Source organism: Eptesicus fuscus, chromosome 12, assembly GCF_027574615.1.
Source record: "Eptesicus fuscus isolate TK198812 chromosome 12, DD_ASM_mEF_20220401, whole genome shotgun sequence".
NCBI classification, from domain to species: Eukaryota; Metazoa; Chordata; class Mammalia; order Chiroptera; family Vespertilionidae; genus Eptesicus; species Eptesicus fuscus.
In genome coordinates, this window is record NC_072484.1 from 88,843,239 (window position 1) to 88,871,041 (window position 27,803).

The following is a 27,803-nucleotide window of genomic DNA, read 5'->3' on the forward strand; positions in this document are numbered from 1 at the left end:
GGACATTTAGGGGGTCTCTTCCCCCAGGGTATCCTCAAGACTGCATGCACTCTTCTGGGTGAAAACATGAACACTTTATTACTTAGCATTCCATCTGGAAAATAATTATCAGTTTTGAATCTGGCAAAAAAAAAAAAATGAAGGAGAATTTTATATACAATTAGATATTGGAGCTGCACAGTGACCTTGTAGGGACTCAGCCCAGACAGTGATGGCCATAAGCAGGGAGGGTGCTCTCTGTGGCTCAGAGGCTAAGAACTTGAATGAGCAGAAATCATTTGAAGAAGTGCATTGCTGTCATGATAACATGAATGTAAGAATATATCCTAAATCTTGACTAACTTAACATTGTCATGTCAAGAGTGAAATTGCTGCAGCTGTTTAATAAAAAAAAAAGAAAAAAAGAGCGAGGCTTGAAAAAAAATCGATGTGCCTGGTAATCCCTTTTCATCTCCTGTTGAACCCGAAAAGCTGCTTATAATACATATTCACAAATGTCATCTCGTGCTGTTCTAGTCAGAAGCCCCTTTTGCTCACGAGAAAGCCAGGGTTTGTATTTCCACAAAGTCTGTAGACGTTGTTAACGTAATAAACATCATGACGTGACATGTGTAAGTTACATCTACCCACTGGCATTTAAAAAATAAGGAGCATTTTTAACTATTAACACAGGATTTGTTACTAAGAAGTGTGTAGGAAGGAGTTCAGTGTAAAACATTTCCTTTGCATCGATCATTTCAAGATGAATAAAGAAACCCCAGATACTATTTACAACTTACTAAACTTTCTTAAATGTTCTGTGATAAAATGGCCTTATGGTTAGACTATGAGGCATAAAGCTGCAGCAAGTTTACTCATAGACCGATAGCCCTCAGCTTGAGGAAAAGATGCGCTTAGGGTCTCCCAGCACCAAGAAGATGGGAACAATTCAACTCTGACTCGCTCTCTTTTCCCCTCCTGAGCAGCTCAGGATGCTTGAGCCAACACCTTAGCCAGGCACATCATTCTTCATGACACAGGAAAAGGCGACAGAGGCAAGAACCAGGACCCTGGACCCCGAGTGCTTAATCTCCTGGAAGTGCATTGCATTTTAAAGCGATGGGCGCCTTTCTTTGGCGCTGCAAAAGCAGAAGTTCCAAAACGGTTGGGGAGTTTTCCTACTGAGTGTGAAAAGCATTAACATTTACTTCCACTTGAATAGTATTTGAGAATTAAGAGTGGTACCGTCTTCACTTTGGGGGTATGAACTAGAAAATTTCAACTGTCACTATGATCCCTTTATGAGAGTAGCAAGTAGGTGCCAACTGAGACGGATACCGGGACTTGCTATGCCATTATGGATCGTTTGGTCCAAATATCTTCATGGGGCCAGTGTGCTGTTCCAGGTCATGCTGGTCATATCAGACGGGAACAAGGGTCTTCTGTGTAGATCACGTTACACGACCCTCGCAGCTCAGTGGGACCATGTAGGTGGCCGTGACCACTGGGAATGGGACAGATCACTCTTTCTGTCATGACCACATTCTGCATGAGCAGTGGGTCAAAGGTCGCAATGGGGGGTTGCGCGAGGGAGCCAGAAGCCGAGTAAGTCTCCGTCACCAAATAGCTGCCCTGCTGCAGGGGGTCGGGGATGGAAATGGCCGGTTGGAGGACAGAGCCGCAAGCAGACCAAGCGCAAGCCCCTTGACCGCCCGCCGTGGTCTGGCCCCTGCACGGTTCCGAGTGCTGGAGCTCTAGAGAGTGGCCACAGGCGCCCGTCCCAGAACCGCTGCTCTGGGTGGGCGGCTGAGACTGTTGGCCTTTGTCATCCAGCCCCAGGCTGATCTCGGCAAGTTGTTTAAATTTCGGGCCCAGCGAGTCCAAGAAGCTCTCATCCAGGTCATCGGCAATGAAGCTGCAGCAACCCAGGGAGCCCACGGGGGAGCCGGGGGCCCCCAGGCCTTCGTTGTCATAGATCAGCAAGCAGTCATTCGCTTCCTGGCCATCGTCTTCCTCTGCGCAGGCCAATGCTTTCTGAAGGTGGAGAAACGTAGGCACATGAATTTAAAAAGAGACTCAGCGGGAGAATACAATACCACCCTACACTCAAGGTCTGATCGTGAATGCGTGACTTAGGTAACCCGTGGACATAGACATAGTCTTCGTACCAACAATCTTAGCAGAAATTATCTGGTGTTTGGAGAGTAGTGTAGTTGACTTTCCCTCAGAACTGAGCCTGGCCGAGGCTCATGTGTTAATTCTTGGTTTTGAAGGCACTTACATGGATGTAGGCCTGAAAAACAAATGTGTATGAAGCCTGGAGGTTACTCCCTGGGCCGAGTGTGAGGTCCCTGTGTGTACTTGTGCCCATGCATGTCTTTGTGTTTGCGGGAGGGGAGAAGACATCCCACCGTCATCGTCTACACAACGCCCACCCAGACTGCGGCCTTGGCCTAGACTCTGCAGCCCTCGTGGGAGCCTGCCCCTTGACGAGGGCCCACACCACCTCAGACTGTCCCAAGCATCCCCTTCCCAAACAAGCCCTCCCTGCCAGGCTAGCCTCCAACGCAGTGTCAGCCTCCATCTGTGGGCAAGATCCTGGCACTTACCAGTTTGAAACCAAAACTGTATGTGAGATCTGTTCTAATCACACACCAATCAGGAGGCAAGCAGCCTCCTCCCAGAGTCCTCTCTGTTCTGGTACCCTTGTCCCTTATGGTTCTGTGCTCATTGGATCTTTGACCACATCCCTTCTTCCCACTTTTATTGTTGGGTCATTGATACAATGGTTCTTCAACTTTTCTGGGCATGGACTGCTTTGAAAATGTGAAGAATACTATAACCTTTCCTCATAAAAATACATGCACTTCTGTTCTGGCATCCTTTATGGTACAGGAAATACAAAATAAGCTGCTTCGTTTTTCTAAAGAGCATGTTGCTGATCCCGAAATGCAAAAGAGCTTGCCATCCGTTGCTATTCCAGTTGAAGGATGAGGTGCCCCTTGCTATCTTCTCTCACTTCGTGTCTATTTGCCTATTATCCCTTTTGACCAGTAGCCCAGTTTTGACAGCCATCCTAGTTTATTGGTATTATTTAGGCAAAGAACCCTGATTTTTTTTGTTACATTTTAGCAAGTTGTAAAGCAACTGCACAACTGAAATATAGTCAAGTAGAAAAAGATCTCTAATGTAAATGAGATAACAGAGCCACGAAGTTTTTCACCAAATTACCTGGGAAAAGTAGGACTCCAAGAAATTCATGCTTATTACGCCTTCACTACATTCCTTATGGGTTCCCCCAGTGGAATGCCTTGTTCGCATGGTTCCCGACTGGCCTGCAGAGCAGAAGCCAAGTCCAGTGGTGGCTCCGAACCCTGCAGCTGCCCCAGATCCCGCGGCTGCTCCGAGGTTGGTGGTCAGTTCCATGCCCGAAGCTCCTTCCGCCGTCATTCCTCCCGCACAGGCATTCACGCAAACATCTAAACACAGAGGAGGACATTCTGTAACGGCTCATGCTGGGATTCGTTAAAACACTGGTCTTTGATATCCAGGAGCAGTCATCAAGGAAAGCAAATCGGTGGGAGAAACACAGTGCTATGTCTAGTGGGATAAGAACATCCCAGTCTGTTCCGTGAGAGTAACGAGGAGGTGAGGGTATAGCAGAGGATAAGGGCAGGTGAACGAGCTCTGAAAACATGCTAATTGAAAAACAGACCAAGGAAATGGATTTTCAGAGGCAGCAGCCAGCAATGGAAAAGTAAAAACAATATTCAGCACACCACCGTGGAAAGCTTCTGATGCAATGCTTGTCTGTTTTCAGAGGAAAAATTGTAATGAAGCTGCCATATTGGCTCAGTCTGAAACCCAAAGAGGAGACATGCATGTGTGATCATGCAAACTAGCTGATGCTAACTTGGTGTCTTGGTGCCTAAGGAAAATGTTCACACAGCATTATTTAGATTAGCTAAGATCTGGAAACAGCCCAAGTGCCCATCAGAAGATGAGTGGATAAAAAAGCTATGGTACTATACACAATGGAATACTACGCAGCAGCCAAACAGAAGGATCTCTTACCCTTTGCGATAGCATGTATGAACCTAGAGAGTACTGTGCTAAGCAAAGTAAGTCAGTCAGAGAAAGACAAGTATCACATGGTCTCACTCAGATATGGAATCTAAAGAACAAAATAAACTGATGAACACGATAGAACCAGAGGCATGGATGCATGGAACAGACTGACAGGTTTCAGAGGGAAGGAGGGTGCAGAGGACACAGGAAGAGATCAACCAATAAACATATATGCACGTATGCATAACCCGTGGACACAGACCATAGTGTGGGGAAGGCTTAGGGGGTGGGGGCAGGGTGGAAGGAGGCAGAGGGGGAGAAAGTGGGGAAAGTGTGTAACAGTCAAAAACAACTACAAAAAGAATAGTCCAAGTTGGGTGGTAGTACAGTGTTTGTTATATTTCTCTATATGTGTGAAATCTTTTCTATTCAAAAAATCATAATTGATTGTATGAAAACTATATTTTAGTTTATTAAAGTTTGAGAAAAGTGACAAATTTTCATATATTAAAAACAGTGTTAACAGTGGGCAAATGAACTTTACTGAAGCCAGATTTAGGTCATGAAATTGACTAATATCCTTAAAATAAATCATTTTATTAAAACCCTATTTTAATGGTACCACCTCCCAGCATGTACACGAATATGCAAATTATTAAGAAAAGAATTTAGAACACTTCTTGTTTTTCAACATTTCTTATTTAACCCACTGTGACTTTCAGAAATAAATTTGATGTCCACGTACCAGAACTTTCCATGAAATCAGCTCCATTGGAGGTTATAAGTGGCACACAAATATTTGTCATTTCCTGCAAACCATGTTAAAAAAATACATTAAAAACACGCACAGATTTTGTGGCCCTTTGCAAATGGTGACATTACTTTCAATTACTTTCAACTTTATTACTTTCAATCACGAGGGAGATGGGGTACCTCCCGGGGGCCATTTATTACTTTCATTACAAGAAACCCAAATGCTTGCAGGAATAACCACTTTTAGGATTTGACTTCTGAAGAACTAAGATCTTAACAGGCTCCATTCATTTCAGCACTGACTCCCAAGGGTCCTTGAGGGCCTGGGAGCCTCTTCTTTTTATACCCACAATCCCCTTTCCTGTCTGAATGTAAACAGAACTTCACTCTATGTAATTGAAATAAATGTTTGACACACTGGATCCTCACCTTGTCTTCAGGCTGGGCCCCTTCGATCCCCCACTGATGAATTGTTCCTTCTGAGCCCTCAGGAACCGGGATAAATCCAGTTGTCACTCCCCCAATGGGACCCTTCCCACAGTCACAGGTCAGCAGCAGAAGAGGGGCCACTAGCATAAAGGAAGAGAAAGTAGACATTTCAGTCTCTTGGAAACGATTTAACGACGATTATCAGAATGTTACAAAGAAAATAAAATATTTTAAATATTTATGGAAAGCACAGTTTGTTTCTGTGAAATAACATTTGGTAAATGGAACATACTAACATGCCATAGGGTCATGAAGCTCAAGGAGACAGAGCGGCCATTCCTGTGATATGTGTAGTTGTCTTAAAACGGGCCCTGTTGGATGGCTGATGAGCGCGGGGGTTCAGGTCCTCCATCCTTGTTGGTAATTTGTTTTTATTGTGAAGGTGTTTATTTGTACACGTTGAGGCTGTGTTTATGGTGTCACGTGAATGCACGCTGGATGGACAAGAGTTTAGGTGGGCGTGATGTTTTAGTGGTCTGGTCTCTGCTCTCTTAGGAAACAGCAATTAAACCAGCAAACTGCACTTCCTTATGCTTTAAAAATACCTTGTAAATTAACATCTAAGTGAAAGGGTTGAAGTGGATTTTAACTCTAAGAGTCTGTGGTTTTATAATGAATTAGGGAAGTGACTGAATTTTTCAAGGATTTCTTTTATTTATATAAGAACTTACCAAAAGTTCTTTTAAATTAAAACTATGATTTGATTCACAAGATTTCAATTTAAATGCAACTTTTTAGAAACCCATCTACTGAATAAAGTACATTTTACTCCTATTAAAAATATCACATGTGTGTAGTTTCCCTAAATGTGTTCAATGACCCTAGTTATATGAAGTGAAGAAGCTGTAAAGGGGGGTGTGCATTGAGGCGGTGAGCTGTTTGGAGGAAGGGCTGGACTAAGCAGTGATGTCTCGGAGCCTGTGGTATGTTACTGTGTGCTGTAAAGCACCAAGCCCATGACTTCCTACATTTACTTGTCCAAGGTTCTCTTTTTATTTCAGAACCTCATGAGACTTGGATATGGCGAAAACATTTTAGGCAGTGTCTCCCTCATGGATAAAGTCATTGTTTTGATCATGAATATTATTTCCCCCCATCTTGATTCTCTCATGCTGTTTTCTAAATGTCTAGCATTTATTACTTGCTTATGCCTTATGCTAATGTCTACCATTTATGACTGTAGATTACGACTCACACATCTGACCTGCTTGGCTGGGTATGAATATAGATTATTGGCAAGTGACACGTTAACTTTAAACATTGCAGATTCTTCCTGGGAATGCCATTCCTCCAGGCTCTGCCTATGAAAGTTAGGGAACATGTCTTCTGCATCGCACACATGCATCGCCCGTGCAGTGCAGCGGCCTCTGCGGTGCTCACCCCCCGGGAGAGCAGAGGGAGCGTGGGGATACTCACGCAGCAGCATCAGAAGGCCGAGCAGGATCAGGCCGATGGCGTTGGCCCCCAGCCTCCCAGATGTCTGGTCTCCGTACCGGGGCCCGGGCTGGGGGGCTGCTGTACAGGTGTCCCTGTTGTCACACTGACACACCTCCACGGCCAGGTCGTCTGGAGTGTCGCACTGCCTGTCTTGTCTGTCTGCAATCACGAGGGAGATGGGGTACCTCCCGGGGGCCAGCGGCTGCTGGGCGGTCAGCAGCGCGGAGGTGGCTGTAGAGAAAGAATCACACAGGTCAACAGTGGGACAGGTGCCTTTTCTCTGAAAACTACTGCTTGTTAACAGCCGGAGTTCCGTGGACGTCCCCGTTGTGAGCAGTGAGGCTACTGGTAGGGTGAGATGTGAGCAGTTATGAGGCGACAGGGATTCGGCTGGGTAAATCGGGCTGCACATCCTCCTGGTCCCAGAGGGGTCCCCCACGAAGACTCAGTCCGACCCTGAATGTCCCCACAAAGAAGAGGGGCGCAGGCACCATTGAAATCCCAGGTCCCTCTCTCGGGGTGCACCCACCCCTGTATGTCTGCCTATGCCAACTCCTAGATTCCTGGTGGCCCTCCTGAGACAGGCGGAAGCCAGGCCATGGAGCAGGGAAACGGAGCCCGAACTGAACCAACTGGTGGACAATTTACAGCCGGTGCAGGCGGTCACCTCCCTGGGAATAAACTCTGGGCCTCCGTGTATTTCAGCTCCAGGCCCAGAAAAGCAGCCACGCCAGGTGGGTGACACCAGGACCCGCTGCGATGACTGACTATCCCCTGCCCTGACGCTGACCAATCGGTGGAGACCACGACCCTGAACCTAGAAAACGGATTAACATTGTGCTGAAACCCTCCCCGGAGGCCTTTCCTCAGATTCCCACCTGCAAGAAAGAGAGAAAGTCCCCAGAAAAAGGACTCAGCGTGTGCTCTCCCTATGGGGAACCTCCCCCGGTCCGCCATTCCCTTTCCCTCTTCTTCCCCCACAGGCATGCATCTCCTAACCCAGTGATGGCGAACCTATGACACGCGTGTCATCACTGACACGCATAGCCATTTCTGATGACACGCGGCCGCATGCCGAGGATGAAACATTTGCTGCTCCTGAGGATGGAACATTTGCGAAATAATGTTTTTTCCTCAAAGTGACACACTACCCGAGTTATGCTCAGTTTTCTGGCGAAGTTTGACACACCAAGCTCAAAAGGTTGCCCATCACTGTCCTAAACCCTAAAGGACCCCACGAGGCTTGCAACCAGGGGAGCAGTGGGCAGCAGCAGCTCGTCCCAGGCTCACCCCTGAACCTGTCCCCCAGACCCCCTTTTCTCTGACTCCCGAGAGCTAGGGCGGCCCAGCCCAGGCTCCCCTGTTGCTTCTTCTAAGCCAAGTCCTTTCTTGTTTTATGACTCCAGCCTGAGCAAGTATTCCCTCATAGTCATCTGAGCGCGTGTTGTGAAATCTTTCCTGCAGGAGGTCAAGAACCCACACACTACCGGCCGCCCGAGGCAGACCTGCCAAGGGCCATATCCCCTTCCTGTAACACCGTGACTGCATCCCGCCTGCCTCAACCCATGTCTTTGTGTCTGACTTACCAAGACTGAATTTCTGCTCTGGCTGAGGCTACCTCAGCTGCCCTGTCAGCCCTGATCCCATGAGGCTGGTGCTGGCTGCGTGGGATTCCCTGTGGTGAAGGCCATCGTCTAGCTGACTTGTGAGCCTTGATTGCTCTCCATTCTCCATTGCTAGGTCCTCCCTTTCTAAGTGGGCTCCAGCAGCAGCTCTCAGCGGCTGCAGGTCTGTGCTGCTTCCGTCAGGCCTTATTAATTAATTAATTAATTAATTTTACACTCAATATCATTTTGTTTTAGTTTCAGGTGTACAGCCTAGTGTTGAATCGGTCTTGACTCCATCATACCCTCTGCCATTACCCCTGGTCCACCCAGTCCAACCACAGTTGTCCGGCCCCACCTCACCCAGGCAGGTGTCTCTAGGGCCAGGCCCTGTCTGTCTCATGTTTCTTTTGCAGCCTTTTCATTGGCCATGTGTCTGGTAAACCCATTTAGAGCTAAATGCTATGTGCTTCATTTGGAGCCAAAATCTTACCCCAGGGTCAGAAAGGCCCCAGGAAAGAAGACCACGGAGAGCAAGATCCCTCTGGGGACCTAGCAATGACGGACACCTAGGACGAGGGCCCCATGGAGCACATTTATAACAGGGAGCAAGGTTGGTTCAGAAAGGAGTGAGAGAAAAGTGAGTTCATTTATAAGGGACTTGAGGTGGCCTGATGGTCCTTATAGAATTTGGAAAGGGAGGAGATTCTTATTAAATCTAGTGGCTGTTTCTCTGAGACTCCTGGCAAAGACAGGAAATGTAAACTTAACGTGGAAGAGGCCAGAAGAAAAGGAAGGATGGATTAGCTCATTGCCATTGGCGAATGGGTTTGCAGGTTTCCATTCACCCATGCTCGGGATTCCTGACTTGCAACTCTTCTAAGGAGCTCTTCCTGGGAGCCAGAGCAGGCTGGCCCTCCAGTGCGTCCTGTCTGCCCGCAGCCTGCCCAGAAAGAAACCTTTATGTGTCCAGAAACCTAAACAGCTCTGCAGTACAATAGGTGCCTGACTAACCTTCTTTTGGTGTGCTCTGGAGGTAGAAATAACATATAAGAATAAAAATTGGAGTCCACATGAAAAGCAGGAAATATTAAATAGTGCTAACATGATCTCATAGCATTTCTTTCCTCTGCTGAAGAGAAGAAATTCCCGAGGCGAGGGCTCCATCTTGGTTGCATTGAATTTTTTTCAATTGCTCCTGGAAAACACCTGCTCCACAGGAGCGCTCTCATCCTCCTGGAACTTCCCTTGATGGTGCACCTGCACTGCGACTCACCGTTAAGGGTCGTGATCCGCCACACAACGGGCAGCTTTACACTTTCATCCTCCAGTGAAAACACATAAGGGCCAGTGTCTCTACCACTGTCCTGCGCTCTCGCGGAGACAATCACGGAAAGTGATGAGCTGCAGAGTGTTTCCTTTTCCAGGACCGTTGTTGGACAATTTTCATTAAAACCAGGTACTTCAACGTAGACGGTGCCTGTAGATGTCTTCCCTGTGTTTTCTGTAAGAACGGCACGTTAGCGTTAAAAAGATATACAGAACAAGCAGGCTAGAAGAGTCAATATGGGAGAGAGGGGACATATGCAATACTTTCAACAATAACGATGAAAAAATATAAACACACAAACAAAAATGAACCTTGTGTTTCCTGCATGCAGCCAAGTTAGTGTGTCTTCTCATGAGAGATTATATTTGTTATTCTTACAAGTAAAAATGACAATCTCCACATCTTGTAAAAAGAAAATTTAACTTGGCTGGCATCTGATTCATAGCATTGGCTATTAATTTAAAACTAGAGGCCCGATGTATGAAGATTCATGCAAGAATGGGCCTTCCTTTCCCTGGCTGCCGGCACCGCCTTTGCTCTGGCCTGGAGCCACCTTTCTGCCTTCACACGCTGCCCAGAGGCCTGGAGCAGCTGGGGCAGTGCGGAACGCTTGGCGCCTGTGTATGCAAATTAACCCACCATCTTTGTTGGGTTAATTTGCATACCTACTCCTGATTGGCTGGTGGGCGTCACAAAGGTATGGTCAATTTGCATCTTTCTCTTTTATTAGTGTAGATGCTTTGGGGCCAAGACCTGTAAGGTGATGAATTCACTGCCTGCTAATGAAATCAACATAAAAATTATAGTTTTCTTCAGTGTATCCTACTTCATGATCCCAGCACTGTGTGATCCCAGCTTTACTTCTAAAGCTTGGGCGAAAGTATTTGGAATAAGAATTGATTTATTTTTGTTACCTAAGATATAAAAGATTATTGAAAAAAAAATTAAATATGTCGACAATCAAAAACCTTAAATGAAATCTAGCAGTGGTGGGATTGAATCTTTCTGTATTTTTTCCCTTTGTGCTTTTTGCTATTTTCTCAGATGATGTGAATTTGGTGTTTATTCTTTTGTTTTAACTTTATGTTTGCTTAATTCCTTGAGCATAAGCTAATTTTATACTTGTGGACACACACATACATAGTCAATGAATAATATTTTTAAAACATTCCAGAATCTATTGCTTAATGACATAAGCAATGAGGTCTTCATAAGGAACTCATTGTATGAGTAACTCACAAAGGCACCTCCCATTGGAGCTGAGCTTCCCTTACAGGCAGGCATTCAGCATCAATCTTTATCCATCCTTCTCAAAACCAGAAATTCTGGTGGGTCAGAAAATCCCTGTCCCAACCACAAGCAAACCACAGGATGGAACACAGAATTCACTGGTGCTACAAAGGCCACTGAGATGTTGGAATGCTAGCCTTCTAGCTTCAGCTGCTTCGGACTTGAGACTCAAGGCCCTGCGATCATTGATCTAGTGTTGACGGGAATTTGTTAAAGAATCATAATCATCTATTCATAACTAAATGCAATTGGAGGAACATTTCTCTAAATACGATTGAAATATTTTTCTTACCATCGATGGCTAGAACCTCTGCTATGATTGTCCTGTTACCTATGAAAGTAGAATCCCGAGCCATGTTTTTGGCAAATTTGATTTCAGCCGTTTTTGAGTCAATAATTAGAAAACCACCATCATTCCGTCCGAGGGCATATCTGTTTTATAATAGAAAAAGGTAATAGTTTTCTTTCAAATATGGAATGTTACCTACTTAATGGAAATGACCCATTTATATTTAATGTATTTGTTTTGAATATAAGACATTGAAATATGCTTTTCTGAAAAGCAGCAGAAAGTTAACAAATTAGCATGGACAAACAGTATTTTATAACCCTTAAGATGTGTTCACCTGGGTTTTTCTAATTTATGCTCTGTGCAATAACCTGTGTCCTTACTCGTTACACTATAGTGACGATTTTTGCATGTGCTCTTAGATTTTAGGCGTATGTGTCTGTCTTTGTAGATTAAGAATGTCCCTTTGTGGGGACATTCAGGGTAGGACTGAGTCTTCGTGGGGGACCCCTCTGGGACCAGGAGGATGTGCAGCCCGATTTACCCAGCCGAATCCCTGTAGCCTCATAACTGCTCAAATCTCACCCTACCAGTAGCCTCACTGTTCCGTCTTATTGCACCACAGCCTTCTGGTGAACTTCTCCTCTTTAAGACTCAATTGAAAGTTTCTGCGAACCATTATCCTGACCTCTCTAGGCAGGCTGAAGCATTTTTCTTTTAGTTTCCACTTTAACTTATACTTACGTTAATCTTTGCTCATAATACAATGTCGTCTAATGATTCCACTACTTATCTCTCCTCCAGTTAGCAGCTCATTGAGTTGGCCACCTTTGTATATCTTTGTATTATTGCCATATAACAGTTTGGGTGTTACTTATTCATTTTAACACTGGGGATGGAGTCTGAAACCAGGGCATGTGCCCTGAGTGGGAATTGAATCGTGACCTCGTGGTTCATAGGTTGACGCTCAACATTGAGCCACACTGGCTGGGTATAATAATTTATAGATTAATACTAAGTCCAGGAATAATAAAATGTTATTGAAGTATTCGTACCTGACATTTGAAGCAACTTTGCCAGTGTCTTCATCAATGGCTGCATACGTTCCCAGGAAATAATTGATCAACTTTTTCCTACTTAGGCCTTTCTGGACAGTAAAAGTCTTGGAGGCAGGGCGGAATGCAATTCCTTCTCGCACATTTATAACCTTCACCTTGACTTGGGTTGACTGGACTCGATATTGAGAGATTACAGATCGGTGAAATTCAGCTTTGTTTTTGACGGCGATACTGAAGTGTGCGTTTTGTAGTTGTTCATAATCTAGAGGCTGGAAGAAAAATGAAATTAGAAGAAAAGTGTCAAGGAAATACGGTTTGGCAAACCCAGAAGAGGACAAGAGAACTCCAATGGAGATTCTTATTTCTATGAATAGAAACCGATGGAGCAAAATGGTTTCAGAGATCACTGTAATGTTGAGGTAGAGAGACCTTTGGAATTCTTCATTCATGTGTCCTCAGTGCAGTGACACTCACAAAGCAGGGTGCTGGCAAACGTCATTTTAGGTGACGTGGGCAGAGGACAGAACCCACCCGTGTTGTGGCAGCCTGGTCTGAGTCCCGGTCAGTGCTTACAATCTGTGTGACTCAGGGAACAGTATTTCATATCTCCGATCCTCAACTTCCCACTTCTGAAAAACAAACCCCGCCCTAGCCAGATTGGCTCAGTGGAAAGAGCATCTGCCTGCAGACCAAAGGGTCCTGGATTCGATCCCAGTCAAGGGCACGTACCTTGGTTGCAGGCTCCTCGGGCCTTGGCCCTGATCGGAGGCAACCGATCTATGTGTCGATGTGTTCCTCTCACATCGATGTTTCTCTGTCTCTCCCTCTCTTTTCCACACTCCCTAAAAATCAATGGAAAAATGTCCTCGGGTGAGGACTGACAAAAAAACAAAAAACAAACAAACAAACAAACAAAAATCCCTCACCTCGTCAGATTGTGAGGACTGAGCAAACGAAGGCCCGTAACACATTCCTCTAAATGGCAGCTCTGGTCACGCATGGAGCTGCCACTGGATTCATGTGCAATGATGTCTTTTCTGATTTTAAAAATTCATAGGTGGCAAAGGCAAAATGTCTGTATAAACTTGGTTGGCAAAGAGGCCTCTGTGGAGCAGCGTGTGGGTGGCTTTTCATAGACCCGTTTGCGGATGGTCTTGCATGAGGACGATTGGACCCTGCTGTGGAGTTGGCCCGGACCAAGGCCAGAGGAACCTAGGATAGCCTTCATAGTAAATTTTCTGAGCGTGATGAGATAAGGACATGCTCATTTTGGTTACACTTGTGCATTCGTGAAAATAATTATAGGAAGAGATCTGGATTTGAGTTTTAACTTTGCGATGACTGCCAAGCATGTTAAATGGATGCTTTGCTCACCCATTTTTCATCTTGCAGCTTTAGTTGTAATGCCCATTTTCTAGAAAAACTTGCCTCTTTTCCTCTCTGACTAGCTAATCCACTTAAAATAAATTGACAGATTCAAAAGCCACAATTCCATGTGTTTGTATCTCTTCCTAACTTCAGTTGTAGAAGGAGAATGAGATTAAATCAAGAAATGTGTTTTACTTTCTTGTGCTTAAATCAAGTGTGTGTGTGTGTGTGTGTGTGTGTGTGTGTGTGTGTGTGTGTTTACTACAGACAGTATGTTACTTTGTAAGGAAATAAATCAACATGTTAAAAAGGCTGTCTTCAGGTAATGGGGCTATGTGTGTGTGTCTTTAAAAAATTTGATCTACTTTTATATGTTTTCTAGAAAGAAGTGGTATGATTAATAAGTGCATAAGGTTTACTTGTAGAAATGATAGTTTTGGCTAATAGAGAATATGTTAGCCACCAAAGGGAAGTGAGACCTTACCTTAACCACCTTCAGGATGCCTTCGTTAGTCCTGGCATCAGTTTGTATTTCAAACCACTTCCCTTCGTTGCCAGAGGTAAAGAAATACTCCGCCAGCCAATTATCTGTGAACTCTTCGTCCAAATCTATTACTTGAAATCGAAGTAACTCAGAACTCAAAGTGTTTTCCTTAATACTCGCTGAATACTAAGAAGGAGAGAAGCAGAATTTAAGATTCAATGTCAGGTTCCATCGAAGGGGATTATGTTCATTCTGAATGGCATTCATCACGAATTCTCAGATTATGTATAGCCTCCTTGCCAGTTACTGAATTCCTGTATTTTAAAAAGGCTATTTTCTTTTAGAGAAAAGTGCGGAGAACCTAAATAGAAGCCAGCAAGCAGACACATGCTGAATTAGGGTGGCAATGTATCTAACAAAAGTATGTGAGAATGATTCTCGAGGGGGTGAAGGGTGTACCTGAGACTCCTTGAACACGGGGAAGTTGTCATTGACATCCTTCACCCTGATGCTGCTCTCACACTGGCTGGATAAGCCGTCTCCGTCTCGGTCTGCGCCGCTCACAACCAGACGGTAGCTGCTCACTTGCTGCATTTGGAGTCAGGAAAGGAAATCAATGAGCTCCAGTGCCAAGAATATGAAGGACAACTACGTGCTTCCCGTGAGTAAGGAGGGAAGGCATTCCAGCTCATGATTTCGTGGAGCCGTGCACTGTGTCCTGTCCGTCATGCAGGGCGTGGGGGCTCTCGAGGTCTTTGAGGCCAGCACAGACTTGCTCTTGTGGGAGCGGCTTAGGGCAGGAAGGACACCGAGGAGAAACGTGGCAGTGGTGATGGCGGGGTGCTCATGCGAGGGAAGCTCACTGACAGAACTTTCCCTGGTGTTCTGTTCAGAAAACCACCGGCGTAAAAGTAATGTGGACTGTGATGGGGCGGTGGGGCGGTGGGGCGGTGGGCGATGGGGCGGTGGGTGGTGGGGCGGTGGGTGGTGGGTGGTGGGGCGGTGGGTGGTGGGGCGGTGGGCGGTGGGTGGTGGGTGGTGGGTGGTGGGCAGTAGGGCGGTGGGTGGTAGGGCGGTGGGTGGTGGTGGCAGGATGATGGGGAGAGAGAGGAAGGAGATTCTCTAGTGTTCTGGAAGCGGGGTAACATGAAAAGGAGTCAGGAGAAGTGTGCCGCCAGAGAAGGCTGTTCTCAGAGACATTTTGCTTCATCTGTGACCGTCCTTGCCCTCCATCGTGTGGGGAACGAACCACGGCCGGTCCTTGTCCATGTAGGCAGAGCCTCCCTCCCTCCTCCACCCGAGCGCCCACGCGTGTTGTCACGCTTGTTTCCTGAGGGTGATGGGCTGTGCGGTGCCAGGTGCCCCCGCCCCCGGAGTCACATTGGGGTGCAGACGGTTCCCCCGATTGGCCCGGGGGGCACCGGGAACCGCTTTTGCCTCTCCATTCTCTGCTAAAGCGGAATCACTGCCCTTGGCTTTCCTAAAGAGAAGCCTTTACGTTAACGGCTCCACGCGCCTGGCTTTACCTCTCGGTCCAGGGAATTGGTCAGGGTGCGGACCTCGCCGCTGTGCCTGCTCATGAGGAACATGGGGATGCCCGCGGGCTCCTGGGAGACGATTTTGAAGGCAATTTTAGAGTTCAGGTGGTTGGGCTCATCGGCGTCCGTGGCATTCAGTATCATCACCAGAGAGTCTAGGAAGGGAGAAGTTCATTGAAGAATATGGAGCCATTGATGTTCTGTTCACATTGTTTACGCAACACAATTTCCAATCCATGTTTGTTTTTTAAGATCTTACACCTATATGTATGCTAAAAAACGTTACCTGCCGCTCGCTGTCCGTCTTCATCAGGTAGAACTGCACTGCCTTCCCTAAAACCCCCCAGTTCCCCGTCAGCCTTGGCTGTGGGGTGGAGAGGCTTTTCTGTCTCCCCTTGATGGATGGCTTTATGATTCTCTCTTTCCCCCAAATTATTCAAGTGCTGTGAGAGTGTCTCGTGCCGTATAACCTCTAAAAGCCCTGCTGGGGCCTCCGGCTACCTAAGGCCCCTCGTTAGCTTTGTGACTGCTGGGTGCTCATGTAACTTGTATGTATAGAATAAGATGCTATTGGCCTCATAACAGAGCCACACCTGGAAGCACAATGGCAGTGAGTTATTAGCTCAACTACAAATATCAGCAAGAAGATTTAGGTTATCTTTGTGAGTTTTTCTGGAAAACTGATGAAACTAAGAATACATTAGCTTATAAAAATGATGTGCTATCGTGATACTTATATTTGAAAATTTAAAAAAAAATGAGCAGTGGTATGTACTGTAAAAAGACTTACTTGAAGGACTATTTTCTTCAATTTCACCCATGAATACCGCTTGTGAAAACACTGGAGGGTTGTCATTGATGTCTAAAATTTTGACCGTTAATATAAGTGGCTTCTCTACATCTTGTCCTAAGGCATTTAGTGCATGGCATGTGATCTAGAAAAAAAGGGAAAATGTTAATTCTCACTCAACAAGCTGAATTTGCACAGTAGGAGCCTGTGCTGGCATGGAGGGAACGTTCATGCCAAGGAGAAAAGTATTTCCCCAAAGAGTAGACAAAGTAGGAAAAGGTACCCTTCTGGGCAGACCCGTCTGCCCCTTTCTCCAGACTGACACTGACTGCTGGCAGGGCGAAGCTCTTGGCAGGCTGCATCTGGAGTCTGGCAGGCCTGCCCCTCCTGGCATATCCTTCAGGGGCATGGCCATGAGTGGAGGCTCTTTGTCGAGGGACTAATGTTATTTGTTGGTGGGTTGATTTATGCACTGATACCGCCTCTCAATTAACCAATAAAGAGTATCATCTAGCTACGATGCATGAGGGGAAAAGGGCGCCCACTGTTGAAAACACTACTTACGTGGAAATTTGGGGTTTGCTCACGATCAACTATGGCTGTTATGTTAATATCTCCAGTATTTCTGTCAACAACAAAGATCCCCAAAGGTGGCTGATCAATTCCGATTCCAGTAATGCGGTAGGTAATTTTCTGTTTTGCATGGAAATCTGAACTAATCTGCAGCAAAAAATACCCAACGTGTTAAGATGATCATTACTCAGTCTTTTTCTTCCCCCCCTTTTCTCCACCGCTCTAGTCTTAAGTCATCTGTTCGTTTTATTCACCCTTTCTGACACTGTGCTGTTTACGTTTTACCTTAATAGATACTAGAAATACGACATAAATGGTTGCTTCTGTTGACTGGTATGGATCAATATGCATTAATCATTTTGGCTTTAGAACATTTGCTTAGATTGTGGCCACCATGGTGATGTTAAAAGATTGAGAGAAAGTCAGAGAAGCTACGTCTGAATGCTCCCTTTCTTAACAGTTAACATTTATTTTAGTTTAAATGGGGAGAGCTGGAGAGAAAAAAGGGAAAGGTTTATATAGTATTAAAATGTATTGCTTTTTTTTTTCTAATTTTATAGCTTTTTGTTTGGAAAAGTTTAGAGATATATAGAGTTAGAATAGTGTAATAAACCTGATATATTTTATCATCCAGTTCCAACCATTAAGAATACGTGGTCAATTCAGTGTTGGCTCCCAGCCATTTTTATAATTGTCTTATCCACATATTTTTTTCTATTGGCTAGAATCTGGATCTAAATAAGGCTTATCCATTGAAATTGGTCCAAGTGTATTTTAATTATTCTTTATTACTCTACAGACCATGGTTCCTTCATCTTTGTCTATCTCTATCATTATCATTATTATTATTATTATTATTATTATTATTGACTTCTTTTTGGTTGTAGATATCAGGTTATTTGTTCTGTGGGCGGCCCAGTCCGCATCTTGCTAACTGGAACTGCCATATTATTTTAATTTACATCTAATCCATTTGTTCTGAAAACTCTCACTGCTCCAATGACTTACTTGGGCAATGGGGTTTCTTTTGGAGTTGTCTTCCTCTTCTCTGCAGGGTCTTGCAAACTTCACCCATTCCCGTTTATGCCTCCTTTTGCCTTGTGCTGCTGTCCCGTTTCCTCCGGGCTGCCCTTTGGTCTGGTGGAAAAAGGGGTTCCGTTTTAGTATGCACACGGTGGGACATTGTTGCTTTGGGAATTGATTCTAGACACATAGGTTGAGGAGCCCCCTATGTCTCAGGATATCTAAGACTGTTGTTACATGTCTACCTTCTCTATCTCAGACTTTGTCAAAGAAGAAACATTAATTACTAAAAGAGTTATAAAGCCTTTTGCAATGTGATTTTTAAGACAGCATTTAATCATATTTTATATTTTCTCCATATATTCCACAATATCTTAACTATTCTGGGAACATAGGCCCTGTCTCATTAAAACCTGTTGATTTAACATAAGAAGAAACAAATGCCTGAGATAAAATACATTAATAACACACATTGCTGGTATTTAAGTATCATTGGATTAGTTGTTAGAATTTTCACATTTTAATTGTTAAATAATTTAAAACATTTAATATTTGTTTTCCTGAACACAATTTTAATTTTTTAATGGAACTATTATTTTAGTTACAAAAAGCTTTTCATACTTTACCTCTATTCTCATTTCTCCATGAACCAATAGGACCACCTGTAGACATTTAAATAAAGTAAAATTAAATGTGAGTTTTTCATATAAGTACTAACTACTTAAGATAATAATCCCAATATTTACATTCTGCTGTTCATAGTATAGTTTGTTTTTATTTTTTTAAAAAGTAGATTTTGATTCAAAGAATAAAATCTTCTCAAGAAAAAGAAAATGTTCTACATATAAACAAATTCTTCCAGTTCTTTACTCTGACTACAGAATTTTAAAGATATACAGAAGAATCTATTGGATTTTGAAAATATCTTTTTAATAGCCAGTTATAGTAATCAGACATTTCAAATCTGGCTGTTCTGTAAATACTTCCCAGGAGATATGGAAATTGTTGCTTTGGCAAACAATGGCAATCTTCATTGTGATAAACTCATCAGGTTCCATGGGCGATTATTAAAAGCCATGACCTATACAACTGACTGGTACCTGTATTAGTGAGGCAATCCTGTATCAGTGAGCTGCAGGGTGAGGCATTTTTTTTAGTTGTTCAAGAGTGGACACAACGATGGAGTTGGTCTGGTTTAGAGAACGGGACAGAGGAGATGGGGTTAGACTATTCTAAACACGAGAGCTGCTTGCTGTGGCACACAGACCTGCTCCTCTCTGCCCTACTCCATTTCAAGACAGAGCTTAATTTCCTTACTCATCTGAAATAAATGACGATACATGTGGAGGCAGGCAGGCGTGGGTCTTTACTTTCTCTAGAGCATCCGGGACCTTCATCTCTGTCTTTTTCCATCTTGTGTTCTGCCTGGAATGCATCCTTCTTTCCCTTCCACCCCTTAAGTATTACTCATCCTTTAAGATCAATGCAAATCCCAACAACGTCCATGAAGCTGTTTTTACCGAGGCCTCCTTTTCTAAGCGTGTGCAACCCTTATTCTGAACTATGCAATTTAGCCCAGAACGGTTTGCCTTGGTTTATTATTTCTTAATCGTTTTATGTACATTGTGGTGCTAACCCAAGAGAACTGTAAATTTGCCTGATCCGTGCTTCTACATTGTTATTATTACTTGCAACCCTTACAATATCTGTTCCTCCGGAGATGTTTCACAACTATTTGCTAATCCACTGATCACATGATCTGAAGGACATCTGGTAGGGGAAAGATTGTGCAAAATAAATCAGAAGAAAAAGTGAAAGTAATAGTAGCTAGTATTTATTATGGTTTCGTGTCAGTTACTATGCATAGAGCTTTGTATTTTCTATCTTAATACTTAGAGCAGCCATTGAAATGAGCGTCTGTTGTTGTAATCCCTTCTTTGTGGATAAAGTGATGGAGACACGAGAGGGGGAGCACTTGGCTCCAGCTAACAGATCTCTCAGAGCCAGGATTTGAACCTTGGCAGCCTGATTCCAAAGTGAGTACATCACCACCACAGTGGATTCCAGCCTAAGAAGGCAGAAATAGATAAATAAAAGCCAGGGGTAGAGAGAAAGTTTTCTAATAGTCAATTTAGACTTTTTTTCCTGGCAAAGCCTGGGGGTTACTCCTGAAATGATGTAGATTTATTACGTTGTTTATTTGGGGAGATTATCATAAAGAGGTAACTCCGAGTCTGAACCAAAGGAGTAACTCTATCAGACATGGGAGGCCAGGACCTTTCCATTCGACATATTTCATCGAAATCTTCATTCCCAAAGCTGTGTGTTCAGATAGCCCCGGGAAGAACCAGTGCAGATTGGGATGGCAGGCCTCCACGTGACGGCTCAGCTCTGCTGCCTTCACTGAGCGCTCTCGGGCAGTAAGGGGAGAGCAGGCCAGAGCGCGGTGGGAATTGCACTGCCCCGCCCGGGAGGGGGGCCACGCACGCTCCCCTCCGGGGAAGCTGGGAAGAGTCACCCAGCACATGTGAACGTGTTCGTACCAGCCCCACCGGGAATGGTGCTTCCAACAGACACTGGAGTGCAAGTCCTGTGCTCTCGGGGCAGCATCGGAAGGACGAACCCTGAACTCCGGGGAATGAACATCGCACACAGTTGTTCCTCAGTCAGTCTGTTCACAGAAGGAGAGGCCGTGGGGAGTTCCTTAGTCTAAAGCAGTGATGGCGAACCTATGACACGCGTGTCAGCACTGACACGCGGAGCCATTTCTGATGACACGCGGCTGCTGAGGCGGCCGCATGCCGAGGCTGAAACATTTGCTGCTCCTGAGGATGAAACATTTGCGAAATAATGTTTTTTCCTCAAAGTGACACACTACCCGAGTTCTGCTCAGTTTTTTGGTGAAGTTTGACACACCAAGCTCAAAGGTTGCCCATCACTGGTCTAGACCTTGACTCTTGCGTGTCCTCTCTAAAATCAAGAGCGTTCCCTTATTATAGGGGGTGTTGTGAAACTGTGATTATTTTTGCTCTTCTAGGAATAAGGGGTAGCTAATACAAAACACTTGTAAGTTTTGAAAATTTTCATTAGACATTTGGAAATATAATTGTAGCATTACATTATTTAGAATTGTGTTTTAAAAAACTTAATTATTTTAGTTAATACATCTCTGTGGCTACTTGATTATTTTAGTTAATTCGCTAATCTAATTATTGTCAGCATTTAATTACTATTTCAGTAGTTTCCTGACAACATAAATCAGCTAAGTTGTCCATTGGTGACCTGACTGGACATATCAGTGCGGAAAGCACTTCTTATCTTGAGGGTTCCTACACTTTTCCTCCTTCCGCTTGGTTCCTGGTTATTTTGATAATTTTGAATATGTGGTTTTTGAAACATTGACATGGCAGAAATACTTTGGTATAGCTAAGAATTAGAAATATTTTATTAACATCAAATCAGATTATTAAATTAGTAAAATATGAAATAAACTGATTTGATATCTATACCCCCCATTTGATAATTAAAATGTACATAGTTATACTAGAGGCCTGGTGAATGAAATTCATGCACTTGGGGGGTGTCCCTCAGCCTGGATCACGGAGGGTGCAAGCCAGGCAGAGGGACCCCACTGGTGCATGATCGGGGCCCGGGAGGGATGTGGGAGGTTGGTCAGCTTGGGAGGGCTCCAGGGCATGTCTGACCCCAGCAGCAAGCTAACCTACCAATCGGAGCATCTGCCCCCTGGTGGTCAGTACACATCATAGTGAGTGGTTGAGCAGCCTCAGCATATCATTAGCATATTATGCTTTGATTGGTTGAATGGCTGACCAGATGGCCGGACACTTAGCATATTAGGATCACATTAGCATATTTATTATATAGGATGATAAAGGTTTGTATATATATGGTAGATATACAATAAATACATTTTGAGGGTATTTTAATAACAACTGCTACTTTACTTGGTTTGGCTATCATTTTATTTGGAGTTACTTCAAGCTTTCGTGTGGGAGGGATAGATAGTTGGACTATGCATTGGATTCATGGAACTGCTCCCAGCTGGCCTGGGCATAGCAACCCTTCTCATCTCTAGAATGGGTATAAGAAAGGGCCTCACCCACTCCCCTCTGGGAAATTTGAAAATGAATTAGGTAATTCAAGAAATAACTTCAATTTTTAAACATGTTTTGTATTTAATTATTTGTAGGAAAAAAGTCATTATATAAATATATATATATATATATATATATATATATATATATATATTGGTGATTTCATTTCTATAATTGGCCAGATGCAGTGATTATTAATGTGTCAGGCCATAGAGGTCATCAGTAATGTTTGATGAATAAATTACATATGTACAATTCAGAAGACATGAATGATTTATCTTTCATCATCTCCTATCTATCTATCCTTTTTAAAATTGAAATTTAACCCCCCTTAAAAATTCTAATAAACTCTGTATTCATCAAGTCAAATTTCTTACTTGAACAAAAATGGCATGTTTATTTCCTTGGAAATTCTTATTTAATTTTGGACAATTAAATTTCAGTAACTGAGTTTTAGAGTACACTCAATTAATTTAGAAAGTTAAGCCTTGTATCATGATAGAGGTGCTAATTAAAACCAATACCTGTGGATATTCTCAGATGCTTATTTTAAATGCTGCCTAAGTTGCAGTCAAGTACAGTAATAAAAAAATTGGACCCTGGATCCTGAATCCCTGAGTTAAATCCCAGTCTCGATGGACCAGCTGTATAATTTGGAAACATTACTTAACTTTTCAGTGTCCTCATCTGTAAAATAGGGACAACATTTCTACTTAGTTCGTAGGTTTCTTGTGAGGATTCAGTGAATTCATAGGTGTAAAGCGCACAGATGAGCCCTAGCCCACTAGGACTTATGTGCTCAGTACGTGTTAATCACTTCTGTCCCCAAACTTAAAAAAAAAAAGGTAGAAAAGAGCCCCTTGGACATGAAGTGCCCTCTTATTAGCTATCCACACCAAGGCACAGAAGAACTTCCCCTTTTTTGAGCATCAGAAAGCGACAAGAACCAGTTCTCTGCCCAGTTGTGTAGCTCGTTCCTTGCCCAGCGCCAGGGGACTGTTGACATTGGAGTTGATGCGGATGCCCCTCCCGGAACCGGGCCCTGCACAGCCTGGCCGCGGCAGTCGCCGTGCGGGAAGGCTGGGCTCGCTAGATTCAGTTATTCACAGTGTTCTTAGCGACAGTAACCAAGTACCTGGACCCAGGGTGTCCCCCCAAAGTGTCTGCACACACTGAATAATTATGAAGGCAGTGTTGATTAAAATGCACTTCGTTTTCCAGAATTGAGCTATCAGCTGGTAAAGTGCATACATTCTTGGGGACACCCTGTACTTCTCTTGTGACGAACTCCGCACAGCGAGCCCTCACCTGAGGCCATCGGGGCGCCTCCTGACTGAGAGGAAGGGCGAGAGGCAGGTGAGGAGCAGCCTGCTGGGAACTGGGTGTTCGGTTCCAAAGGAAGAGGAGTTTCAGGGGTTGGGTAAGCGGGAGTGGAGACTGACAGAAGCAGTTACACCTCTCCCGCCTTCCGCTCAAGCCGGGCGGGGTTGCCAGAATTGCCTGGCAAGGTTACGCTGATTTTGGCTCTTAACCGGAAGAGAGGCCCGGGGGAAACTAATTTTCATACATGTATTAGCATTGGAAATCAGATTGTTTCATCAATCACGAGGAGAAGAGATACCTCAAAGGTTTTCCTTCTGTTAAAGATTGGGACCATTTAGCCTACAATTTTCCCCTAATAGTTGACTCTGGATATTCTGTAGAAGAAGGTGGTTGGAGGTGATTTCTCTGTGTTTGGACCGCATTCTCTCAGAACTTGATGTTTAAATGACTCCTCTCTGCTTTTTCCCCAGCCCTACCACTACTTACTTTAAACATTGTGCTCTGGGAATATTTGCGTTTCAGACATCTCTATTAGTTTTGTGATGAGTAAACTTTTATGAAATATAGAAACATAAAATTGAAACACTCTTTGTCCGGGTGGTAACAGGAGTGTTAGATTTGTGGACTATAAAACCCGAGCAATGTGCACCTTGAAGACAAACGTTTTCAAAAAGTGAAGTCTCTGAAGAAAAGCATTTTTCAATCCTCGAGGCTTTCCCCAAAATGCAGATTTTGTATGTACAAATGGATCAAACAAGCGCAGGAAACTGATAAATACTAAGGCAGAATATTAAGCCGCTATCAAGAGTCATCCTAATTACTGAAGTATTGCAGCGGAGAGGCAGAGTCTTAGAAAGCACTTGGCGTTTCTGGGCACTTCCCTGCGCTCTGCTCCCCTCACTCTGGCCATTTCAGTGCTCCTTCCTGTGGGCCAGCGGGGGCCACGAGGGCTGAGTGATCAGCAGAGCAGGCGTGGACAGGGCCTGTGACTTCGCGGCTCTGTCTCGCCTCTCTAGGCAGAGAGATCCCTGGTGTGGTCCCAGGATGGGGATTAGTGCAGAACCTCAAACATGTTTTCCCGCTTTCAGACCCGCCCTTCCACCACAAAAGACGCGCCCCACTAGACAATGCCTGGAAAACCCTGCTTTTCCCATCCCCGCCCCGTTTCGAAACTGGGTGGGGCCCCACTTCTGAAAGGGCTCCATTCGCCTTCACGGAACGTGCTTTTCAATGTGACCCTCGTCCGCGCTTCCGACTCCTGTCCAGACTCCCCAGTGCAAACTGTCATTCCGGCCCAACCGGTGCGTCCATTGTCCCCAGGCACATGTCCTATGGCATCTGCCTTTCTCACGTTGGTTTGACAAGGGAAGATCCCCTCCCTTGGTCCACCTCTGAAATCTTACCTGGTCCCTGGAGCCTCGTTTGCCTACCTCACCCCTGACTGACACTGCCTTCCACCAATAGCATCGATAGACCAGCATGGTCCGGTGAAAGTGTAATGAGAACCCCATGAATAATTTTAAACGTCCTAATAGTTATATTAAAAAGGACTTAAAAAGGTAACATTAGTTTTAACAGACGTCTTATCTAATATATCCAAAATACTACCATGTCAATATGTAAGCAATATAAACATTATTAATGACATGTTTTCCATTCCCCTTTTCTTACTAAATCCTTAAAATATGATGCATATTTTACACCTAACATCTCAATTCAGACCAGTCTCATTACAGGTGATTAGTAGCCACATGTGGCTAGAGGCTACCATTTGGACAGAGCAGTTCTAGACCACTCAGTTTAATAATCATGTATAAAGTTATATTGCTGCTTAAATAGCTTGTGTGTGGAGGGGTATAACATATTCTTGAGGGGAGAGAAACATTTTAACATTTCACAGTGCATTTTAGAGGCTGTGTGTGCATGCGTGTGTGTGTGAAGTTATAGTTTAGAGAGGCCTTATTCAGTTATTCATTTATCCATTCTTCAAACAACGGAGTGCCCACTGTAAGACATATTATGGGTAGACATTGGAGATAAAAAACGAATGAAACAGCCTTCAGGGTGAGGCTCTCACAGTCACTAGAGGAACAGAGGGATGGCAGAGGATATACCTCAGAGCAGGAAAGAGCTCTCTAAGCTTGTGGGGTCCAATTCTGTGTCCTCATGACAACACTGTTGTGACTCACGCTCCTCTTACCTCCTAGCTTCCCGAGTTGGTCACCCATTCCCAAGTGGGTTATTAGGCTACCTGTGGTTTAGTCTAGAAATGACCATCTAAAAGTGGGAAGTCATACAACTGTTACATCTATAATAATAAAAGTGTAATATGTTAATTAGACCAGACAGTTGAACAACCTTCTGGACGTCATTCTGGATGTCTTTCCAGACGAAGCCGCCGCAGCGGAGGGGGCCGAGGCAAAGGCAGTTTGGGGCAATCAGGCAGGCAGGCAGAGCAGTTAGGGGTGATCAGGCAGGCAGGCAGGTGAGCGGTTATGAGCCAGCGGTCCCAGATTGCAAGAAGGATGTCCGACTGTCCCACAGGGATCGGGCCTAAACTGACAGTCAGACATCCCCTGAGGGGTCTGGATTGTGAGAGGGTGCAGACTGGGCTGAGGGACACCTCCACCCCCCCGCACGAATTTCGTGCACCAGGCCTCTAGTTTCTCTATAATATTCTTAGGTCAAATAAACATGTTAGGTAACCAAAACACAGTTCACCCTTGAACAGCATGGGAATTTTTTTCAATAAGTACTGTAAATGTATTTTCTCTTCCTTATAATTTCCTTAATAACATTTTCTTTTCTCTAGTTTACTTTATTATAAAAATATGGTGAATTATATATAGATGTCATATGAAATATGTGTTAATTGACTGTTTATGTTATTGGTAGGGGGGAGTCAAAAGTTATACGAAGATTTCTGACTGCCTGGGGGTCAATGTCCCCCTAACCCATGACCATGCTGTTCAAGGGTCAACTGTAGCCACTTTGTCAAAATAGAAACGACTCTCACAAAATATAGGCCAGTTTTCTGGAGCAGCCTCATGAGCGCCAAGGCTGGGGACCCCCTGGCTCACACGGCTGCTGTTCTAATTTTGGACACATTTACAGTCCAGAAGGTTCCTCCTTGAGATCTGTCTCCCTGTCACTTCTTAAAGTCCAATGATCTCAACATTATAGACGAAGAGGCAAGCACAACTGATGCCCGGACTAGCCCAGTTTATTATCGATAAAGTGGGGAATTAGCATTCGGAATTTTAAAAAATTTCCACGTGTGATATATTTCACTATTTTGCTGTCTTCATGTAACTGATAATATTGTGCCTTTTTTCCTTCACTAGAATAGCCCCGCTAGGACAAGCTGGTCTGTACCGTCCCGGCCAGCGCTTTGCTCTGCAGAGTCCACTTCCCTCTTAGTTAGTTAGAGTCCCACCCAGCGGAGTATCGCCGCCTCCGGAAAGTGTCTGATAAAATAGTGCATGTGTTCCCACCACAGGCTGGGTATGTTTGGCACAGAATGACTAAGCAGACACGCTGTTTTCTTAATAACCCTCTCAGCTGCTCTCGAATCAAACGTTGCTTTGATTTTAATTCAACGGTCCTTGACTGTTGGAAAAACATGTCAGGTAGCAAGACCAGGCATGATTGAGAGCCATACGCTCAACAGATATGTAACCTTGGGAAACAGACCTGCTTCTCTTTAATGTGTTGTAGCTTGTGCATCAGAAAGACGAATGAAAACATTACTTTGAAGAAAGTGACGGGGTTGTGGAAAATACATCTGAGATCAGGGTTATTTGATCCATTAACTAAAGAAATGCTAAATGGCGACTTTCAAATTAATTTCTCCCTGGTTTAGTTTTCTATGTAAAATACATGAAAAAAAAACACACAAAAACCCACAGCAAATGGGAGAAATGAGTAATCGTTACAATTGCATATTAAAATGTTACTTCGACTGCACTCTTTTAGACTTTTTAGAGGGATTTGCAAGTTCATTTTAAAATGTTTGTTCCCACCGTGCCCTCTTAGACTTTGTAATGGGGATTCAGCAATCAAACATGACACTCCCTTAGAGGAGAGAAAGAAATGGGGAAAGCTGCGATCATTAGAAGGAGGCGTAGGACTTACCAGTAAAATGGCGAGAGTCCCAGTGGTCCTGAATGGGAGCCCAGCCATCGTGTGGAGTCCCTGGCGAGCAGATCCCGGGAGTGTGCTTCAGTCTGTCTGCCCGTCCATCCGCAGGGGCTGTGCCTCTCCAGGAGGCCGCCACGGCCTGTTATGCGGTC

The 27,803-nt window shown here is 44.3% G+C and overlaps 1 protein-coding gene across 1 annotated transcript; it reads right to left on the reverse strand.

Moving 5' to 3' along the window:
• Positions 1-59: 59 nt before the first annotated feature.
• Positions 60-27,803, reverse strand: DSG3 (desmoglein 3). The gene is made up of 16 exons (XM_008148326.3): positions 27,646-27,803; positions 18,700-18,735; positions 18,059-18,187; positions 17,042-17,197; positions 16,478-16,622; positions 15,676-15,842; positions 14,609-14,737; positions 14,150-14,335; positions 12,295-12,566; positions 11,243-11,382; positions 9,607-9,834; positions 6,706-6,957; positions 5,230-5,369; positions 4,793-4,856; positions 3,211-3,458; positions 60-2,013 (listed from the first exon to the last, which is right to left on the reverse strand). Exons 1-16 carry the CDS (start codon positions 27,691-27,693, stop codon positions 1,396-1,398), a joined length of 2,958 nt encoding a protein of 985 aa, XP_008146548.2. The 5' UTR covers positions 27,694-27,803; the 3' UTR covers positions 60-1,395.